The sequence below is a fragment of the Mizuhopecten yessoensis genome, unplaced genomic scaffold, assembly GCF_002113885.1.
Source record: "Mizuhopecten yessoensis strain PY_sf001 unplaced genomic scaffold, ASM211388v2 scaffold2065, whole genome shotgun sequence".
Classification (NCBI taxonomy): Eukaryota; Metazoa; Mollusca; class Bivalvia; order Pectinida; family Pectinidae; genus Mizuhopecten; species Mizuhopecten yessoensis.
In genome coordinates this window covers 729,938-738,721 of record NW_018404360.1, presented here as the reverse complement: position 1 = coordinate 738,721, position 8,784 = coordinate 729,938, and the positions used below count along the sequence as shown (strand labels likewise).

The window sequence follows — 8,784 nt, the reverse complement described above, 5'->3', positions numbered from 1 at the left end:
AGGGGGATAACTTAATGTGGTCTCTTAAATCACAGGTGGTCCCTTCATACAGGTTCACAATGAAATCACTACAAGGGGGATAACTTAATGTGGTCTCCTAAATCACAGGTGCTCCCTTCATACAGGTTCAGTTCATCAAAATTACTATAACGGGCAATCTCTTAACACAGGTGGTCTCTTTACACAGGTGGTCTCTTAACACAGGTTGTCCCATGAGCAGTTTTGACTGTACAGGGTAACAACTCACTAGGTGGTCGACCAATGTGACATGTATTGATAGGGATTGTACACAACATGACCAAATGAAAGCATAAATCTTACCTTGGAATTGGGTCACACTTTCCCTGTAAGATTTTCATTACAAGGGAGTCAAAATTTTGAGCATTGAAAGGGACACGTAGACAGCATAGCTCATACAGAACGCAACCAGCAGCCCACAGATCACTCTTGTGGTTATATCTGGTCAAAAGTCAAGGTCAACCATATACTGTAGCATTACCTTGAGTTCAATTCCAGAGGTCGAATACTTAAAGGTCAAAATCTTTTACCATTTAACAAGTATTAGCTTAGATCAAATACAAAATGTTAAGCACTTTGTACTATGTGCACAAGGATTACCACAATATATTGGAGAACTGGTAAATCGCGGTACACAAGCATATTGTATTGTATCACAATAAACAAGAAGCCCAGAGGGTCTAGTTGTATAGCTCACCTGGATATCTAAGCAATCATGGCAAAACATTCTCCAAATGAGATCCAAGGGAATATGCCAGACCCCAAGGCCAATCCTTGTAGCATATCTGTATTAGATTTTTCATGCCCAGCAATTTAATGTGTGGTTATGGGGTGGGGATCTCAACTGTTTCCAAGCTGTAACTCAGAAACTAGGTCCCTAGTGTTATGGCCAGACCCCAGGATCAGTTCTTATATTATGACTGGATTTGTCTCTTTTTGCCCAGCATTTATATTTATAGTTTTGGGGTGGGGATCTCAACCATTTCAAAGTTATAACCCAAGGGTTACGTCTGCAAGGGTGGGGCAGACCTCAAGGAAGCATATGTGCATTCATCTCTTTATACTCAGCAATTGTATATATGGTTATAGGGTGGGTATCTCAACTGTTTCCAAGCTGTGACTAATAAAACTAGGTCCCTAGGTGTTCGGTCAGACCCCAGGGTCTATTATAAAATCATGACTACATTCGTCTCTTTATACCAAGTATTTGTATATTTAGTTTTGGGGTGGGGATCTCAACCGTTTCAAAGTTATGACTCAGGGACTATGTCTCCAAGGGTGGGGCCAGACCCTAGGGCCATCATAGAAGCAAATGTGCATTCTTCTCTTTATACTCAGCAATTGTATATATGTTTACATGGTGGGAATCTCAACTATTTCCAAGTAATGAACTTTCTTCGGCCCCACCCCCTACCAAGCCCGGGGGGTCAGCCCCAACATTTGTAAAATTTTGAAACCCTGCCTCCCATGAATGCTTCCGAACCAAATATGATCTATATCCATGGCATAGTTCTACAGAAGAAGTTGTTTATATCAATTTAGCCAAAGTGCCCTTTTTTGCACCCCCCCTCAGACCACAAACCCCATTTGTACAATTTTGAATCACCTTCACCTAGGGATGCTTCCGGTCAAAAATGGTTGATATCCATCACTTAGTTCCAGAGAAGAAGTTGCTTAAAGCAATATAGCCAAATACTCTTTTTGGCCCGGCCCCTCATCCCTCTGGGGGGTCAGCCCCACCATTTGTACAATTTTGAATCCCTGCCTCCCATGAATGCTTTTGATCAAATATGATTGATATCCAGTGCATAGTTCTACAGAAGAAGTCAATTTTGGAGCAATATAGCCAAATTGCCCCCTTTTGACCCCACCCGTCAGACCCCTGGGGGGGGGGGTCAGCCCCATTATTTGTACAATTTTGAATCCCCACCACCTAGGGATGCTTCAATTCAAATATGGTTGATATCAATCACTTGGTTCCAGAGAAGAAGATGCTTAAAGCAATATAGCCAAATAACCCTTTTGGCCCCGCCCCTCAGCCCCCTGGGGGTCAGCCACACCATTTGTACAATTTTGAATCCCTGTCTCCCATGAATGCTTTTGATCAAATATGATCGATATATCCAGTGCATAGTTCTACAGAAGGAGTCGTTTGTACATGTAGCAATATAGCCAAATTGCACCATTTTGGCCCCGCCCCTCAGCCCCCCCATTTATACAATTGTGAATCTCCACTACCTAGGGATGCTTCCAGTCAAATTTAGTTGAATTCCAATCAGTGGTTAAGAAGAAGAAGTCGTTTAAAGAAATTATTGATGCACGGACGGATGACGGATGGACGCTGGACGCCGGACGCCGGACGCCGTACGTCACAGTTTGGTATAAGCTCACCTTGGTCCTTTGGACCAGATGAGCTAAAAAATAAAACATCACAATATTTTCGAAATTTCTTTTTATGTATCAGCTAGGTGTAGCTATTTGCCTCTGAAGGTCAAAGCCAAAGTTTTCTAAAAGCATGACATTGTAATAAATTTGTATACATGTATACCAACATTTTCTGAAACACATTTATGAAGAGGTGATAAAAAAAATCAAAATTGACATGATATGGAACAATCCTCCATATGTAGTAATGGGATTCACCCATATATTTTAAGGTCCATTTTACACAACATTTGTTCTCCTACCTTGTTAGTTCCCTTCAGCTTATCACCAAACCCATCTCTAACACCTGAATGTCTCCAGCCAAACGCTGGCAGTATAACCATGTTTTAAGAAAACTAATCTAACTACATTACTAAAAGGCTACAATATCAGAGGATACGGTTTGCGCTGACATATTTCCGGACTGAGATAGAATGGTGTGCCTATAGTTGTCATGGCATGGTCAGCATGGTCTCGTAATATCCTCGCAATCCCAAAATCTCCCAGCTTAATGACACGCTTGCTGTTCAGGAAGATGTTCTGGGACTTCAGATCTGATAAAAAAAAAATCATGAAATTTATATCTTATACTTTCATAACAGTTATGTATAGGTGGTCTATTGTTAAGTTAGGTGTAGGCATACTTAAGCATAGGACTCTATATTGTGCATACTATGATATGAACACGTCCAGGTAATGCAAGCTCTTGACCATCTGCTATAATCCAGGGGTTACGCTTACTTTCCCTCTCTTCCAGCCTACTCAGCTGTTAATGAGTACATAAGTTGTGAACCGCTTTGAGATGACCTACAAACTAGGTTGTGATAAAGTGGTATATAAGAACCTCAAATTATCATTAATAACTATTAATTAATATATCATAGTAAAATTGAAGGCACAGGGCTAGTTATTTGATTGGTCTCTGCAGGTAAGCTTTGCCAATACCTGTCCTTTGAAGATTACAGAGGAATGAGATCTGACTTCAAAGACCGTCAATTTTACTGTTATGCTATATATACATATATATATACTGCAAGATTCTTCTGATGTACATCAAAGATCAAACTAGTCTTATCCATAAGGCTGTACACTAAGCCTGGGATTTTGCCAACTACTTTGTTCCCACATGTACAGGTTTGGAAAATATCATAAGTTTGGAAAAAATAAAACCTACAATGTGATCTGTATGAAGTTTTCCTCAAGATATTTCTCATAGTAAAATGTATAGCAATAAATAAACACATCAATTTTCAGTGTTTTTGTTAACTCTATTTCTATTTTTTCGATATTTATGTATTTTGAATGGTCCTTCAGACGGTTATACTTTGAGCGTTGTAAATATAACGAATAGAAACTTGTATAAACATGCTATTTAATCCTATTTGGAAAATTAAGACTGACATTGGGAAAATACAGGGTCATTTTTCAGTTGGTAATGCCGGTAATGGGTTCCTGTACTGGACCCTGTAAACACCTGGCAAAAAACCTGTGTCATCATGATGTATTCCAGGGGTGCAGAGAATGTAAGTGAGCGTTTCCCCACAGTGTTAAGGAGGGCTCTTGTGGAACAAATTGCCATGTTTGGTACTATTTTAGGCCCATCATCTTGGGTTACATCTTCCATTTATACAACATCTGATATATTTTTACAATTTGAATCCAGGGGCCTTAATAGCTTATAATTACCTGCTATGTTTTTTATGTGAAGCAGATGGATTTCAAGAACATACTTGAATGAAACTGTTGTATGAATGTTAATTTTTCATTGTGTAGGTTAATTAGCATGACGTCAGAACTTGTCATCCTACTTACTGCATACAAAAATGGGTGTACGTTTAATTAATTTCAAAATGTGAGCATTTTAGCTTCTCCATTTTATTGATCAAACAGAAGTAATGTCTTTTGAAACCTGAAATCCAGCAATTTCCCCCATAGGGTCCTTGCCTCGAATTAGCTTTCTGAGTATCGAACCACATCCTTCCTATGTGCAATGTTTTTATTCCATGTTCCCAAAATGTTGTATCATAGCAAAATTGGTTGGAGTAAGGAGTCCTTGATAAAGGGATCAGTCAGCTAAGGCAAGTTAGATGGACTACAGATGGATGGGAAAACAAGCTCACCACTTTTTCAAACCAATTAAGTGAGCTAAAGATAAGGTCAGAAAACAAGAGGCCCATGGGCCTTAACGGTCACCTGATATATTTATACAGAGAGTTGATTTTGTTTTTAACACAAACAGAAATATTATTCAGTGACAAAAAACAATAAAACCACCTTATTCAATATCTAGCATACAGATTTAAGACTAAAAAGTATTTGAAACTGAGCACCTCTGATTCTAAAGAAGGAAAATGAAGAAAATTTAGCACATGACTCCTTTGGGCCCCACCCTACAGCACTTGGGGGTAGGGCTGGCTCAAAAGTTATAATTCCAATCAAGTAATTAACATGTAATATTGAAAGTATCATTTGCCATTATATACCATATTAAATTTTGGTCCAAACTGTGATTTCCCTATATAAACTATAGTAAGGTTTACCCCGTCACCAGACAAGATTTTTGAAATTTCAGTCAATTCAACCCTTTTTTGCCCCACCCATCAGCCCCTGGGGGTCAGTCAGGGCTCACATGTGCATACTAACAAACTGCTACCTACTACTGATAATGCTAACCCAAATTGAATTACTTCCAATGGAAATTAAACAAATGTTAGTCCAAAATGTGATTTCCCTACATAAACTATAGTAAAGTTTACCCCCTCCCCAGGGGAAAACGTGAGACCCCAGGGTCAAGAAATTCACAATTTTGGTAAAACACCTTAAGACCCTTCTATCTATGAAGAGTATTTTATTCTACCATATTTGGGTCTTGAGAAGAAGATTTTTGAAATTTTAGTCAATTTGCCCCTTTTTGGCCCCGCCCCTCAGGCCCCTGGGGACTTGGGACTAAACCGGCATCAATTTTTGTTGACCTTTGTCCATGGAAGGTTTCTGCAAAATTTCATTGAAATTGGTTCAGTGGTTTTGGAGAAGAAGTCGAAAAAGTAAATTGTTTACGGACGCACAACGACGGACAAAAGGCGATCGCAATAGGTCACTTGAGACTTTGTCTCAGGTGACCTAAAAACCAGTAGTCGCCATCCAAAATAGGCAAATTTCACAAGTTTGTGTTGATTAGAGCGCGAGGTGTAACAATTTACCAATGCATCGGTGAATCGTATCATATCTTGAGTGGCGATGTATTGTGGCATTCACCGATAGTATTGTGATACTTTGACAAGAGGCCCATGGGCCTGAACGGTCACCTGATATATTTATACAGAGAGTTGATTTTTGTTTTTTACATGAACAGAAAAATTATTCAAAGTGACAAAAAACAATAAAATCACCTTATTCAATATCTAGCATGCAGATTTAAGACTGAAAAGTATTTGAAACTAGCACCTCTGATTCTAAACAAGGAAAATGAAGAAATTTTATTTTAGCACACAGACTCCATTGGGCCCCACCCTACAGCCATTGGGGGTAGGGATGGCTCAAAATTTACAAAGTATCAAACTGTCAACTTAGGGTTATAATTCCAATCAAGTTATCAACATGTAATATTCAAAGTATCATTTGCCATTATAAACCATAACAAATTTTGCCCCCTCCCCTCCTTCCCCAGGGGTTAACGCCAGACCCCAGGGTCATGAAATTCACAATTTTGGTAAAGCACCTTAAGACCCTTCCATCTATGAAGAGTATTTGATTCTACCATATATCTGGGTCTTCAGAAGAAGATTTTTGAAATTTCAGTCAATTTAACACTTTTTGACCCCACCCATCAGCCCCGGGGGGTCAGTCAGGGCTGATATCATGTGCATACCATCAAACTGCTATCCAATACTGATAATTCTAACCCAAATTGAATTACTTCCAATGGCAATTAAACAAATGTTAGTCTAAAATGTGATTTCCCTATGTAAACTATAAAGTTTACCCCCTCCCAAGGGGGAAACGTGAGACCCCAGGGTCATGAAATTCACAAATTTGGTTAAGCACCTTAAGACCCTTCCATCTATGAAAAGTATTTGATTCTACCATATCTGGGTCTTGAGAAGAAGAATTTTGAAATTTCAGTCAATTCAACACTTTTTGGCCCCGCCCATCAGCCCCGGGGGGTCAGTCAGGGCTGATATGTACATACCATCAAACTGCTATCCAATACAGATAATGCTAACCCAAATTGAATTACTTCTAATGGAAATTAAACAAATGTTGGTCCAAAATGTGATTTCCCTATATAAACTATAGTAAAGTTAACCCCTCCCCAGGGGGAAACGTGAGACCCCCAGGGTCAAGAAATTCACAATTTTAGTAAAGCACCTTAAGACCCTTCTATCTATGAAGAGTATTTGATTCTACCATATCTCGATCTTGAGAAGATTTTTGAAATTTTAGTCAATTTGACCCTTTTTGGCTCTGCCCCTCAGGCCCCTGGGGGCTGGGGACCATATAATTCACAATTTTAGTTGACCTTTGGCCATGGAAGGTTTCTGCAAAATTTCAGTGAAATTGGCTTAGGGGTTTTGGAGAAGAAGTCGAAAATGTAAATTGTTTACGGACGCACGACGGATTCCGCCGGACAAAAGGCGATCGCAATAGGTCACTTGAGACTTTGTCTCAGGTGACCTAAAAAGTTGTAACAAGTATCTAGTATCATGACCCATGTATCGTGATATATATGGCATCATCACAAACGTGACACGTACAGCACTAGTGTCTACATAATTGTCAAAACCTTAGGTATACTCACCTCTGTGAAGAATGTTACTGGAATGGATGTACTTCAGTGCAAGACAGATTTGCACAAACCATTCAAAAATTACCTGAAAGCAACAATATAAAGATGCTGAAAATTGATTAACAGTTAGTACTGAGGCAGATGAATCACAGACAATGATTACTCAGAAGGTTAGATTATACGATTGTTGTGTTTTACAATGTATATGTGATGTCAGCTGTTAATAATGTTTAATAAAAAAAAAAAAAAAAAAAATCTACAAAGTTTTTGTAACAGACAGGATTTTTATGATTAAACTCATTCACCCTTACAAATTTAAGCTTGGGTATCTTGGAAATTACATACCTACATGAACCTACATGTTAGGAACAAGAGGTTTAAAAGGGCCTGTATTATTCACCTGGTAATGTATCAAGGAAGAGAGTGTTGTCCCCATTACTATGTACAGAAAGGTCCCAAACTGGGGAAATATTTGTAATACTATACTATCATTGACAATATTAATATGTCATGATTGTTTAGATATTCAGGTTAAAATATAAGTGTGGGCCTCTTGTTGTGATTGTGTCATACCTCTTTTCCGAAATGAATGCCTTTTTGACCAACTATATTTTTGTGTAGATCACCTGAAATACAAGAAATATCTTAAAAATAAATGTCTGCAAAGTCAGTTTACTACATATATTATGTATAAATTGACTTGAAATGAGTTATTTAAGAATTTATTTATTACAACTGTACATGCATACATGTGTGTTATGTACGTATAACATATATGTTGTTAAATAGTCTTAATTGTCTTCAGACGCAAAGACTTACAAAAAGGTGTGAGGAATGCAGCAGAACTGGACTTGATCGATCACTATAGAGACCAGGTAGCTTAATTGATTTGAGCGCTCGTTAAGATGGAGGACTGGTTTGAATCCCAGTCTGCTGGTTATTGTATAATTTTTCCTCTCAATGTTACAGTGGTGCCTGTGACTAACCCTAGCTTGTTTCAAGTACAAAGTTGCATTTCTCTTTTCATGTTACATGATTTAATCCTGTAGGCATTTAAAGAAACATAGCTTATGTGTACCTCCGTCTGCATATTCCATTGCTATGTTGAGGTTGCCATCTTTGACATAAGCATCAAGGTAGCTGATGATATTCTGATGGTTACATCTGGCCAGAATCGATACCTCAGTCAATGATCGGTCCAGCTCTTTTTCTGACAACTTGAGAATTTTGATAACTTTAACAACGCACTTCTTGTCATTCTTCAGGTGCCTTGCTAACCAAGCTTCTCCATAGGTTCCTGAACCTATCATATTGATGAGTTCAAAATTTCCCGCCATCTTTCAAAGTCAATATTGCGGAGTATAACTGCTTTATGACGCAAACAGATGAATATGAATATATAACAACATCATAACATGACATTTAGGATTTTTCACATCATTGACCTTTCCAAAAAGCTGCTAAAATCCTATATGGGATTTTTTCTGCAATATCTTGAGCTGTAAGGTTCAGTCCAATTCCTCATAAAATCGAAGGTAACAGCAGAAAGGTTCCGA

The 8,784-nt window shown here is 38.4% G+C and overlaps 1 protein-coding gene across 1 annotated transcript; it reads right to left on the bottom strand.

Moving 5' to 3' along the window:
* Positions 1 to 317: 317 nt before the first annotated feature.
* LOC110444774 (serine/threonine-protein kinase Nek5-like) lies at positions 318 to 8,745 on the bottom strand. Its single transcript, XM_021489136.1, has 5 exons — positions 8,307 to 8,745; positions 7,802 to 7,854; positions 7,241 to 7,313; positions 2,843 to 2,996; positions 318 to 459 (listed from the first exon to the last, which is right to left on the bottom strand). Exons 1-5 carry the CDS (start codon positions 8,563 to 8,565, stop codon positions 318 to 320), a joined length of 681 nt encoding a protein of 226 aa, XP_021344811.1. The 5' UTR covers positions 8,566 to 8,745.
* Positions 8,746 to 8,784: the final 39 nt, after the last annotated feature.

Coding starts and splice junctions, on each gene's coding strand:
- LOC110444774 (XM_021489136.1), bottom strand. CDS start 8,565: ATGGCGGGAAATTTTGAACTCATCAATATGATAGGTTCAGGAACCTAT. Junction 7,314..7,801: donor GCATTCATTTCGGAAAAGAG/GTATGACACAAT, acceptor TGTTGCTTTCAG/GTAATTTTTGAATGGTTTGT. Junction 460..2,842: donor GAAATATGTCAGCGCAAACC/GTATCCTCTGAT, acceptor ACTTTTGACCAG/ATATAACCACAAGAGTGATC.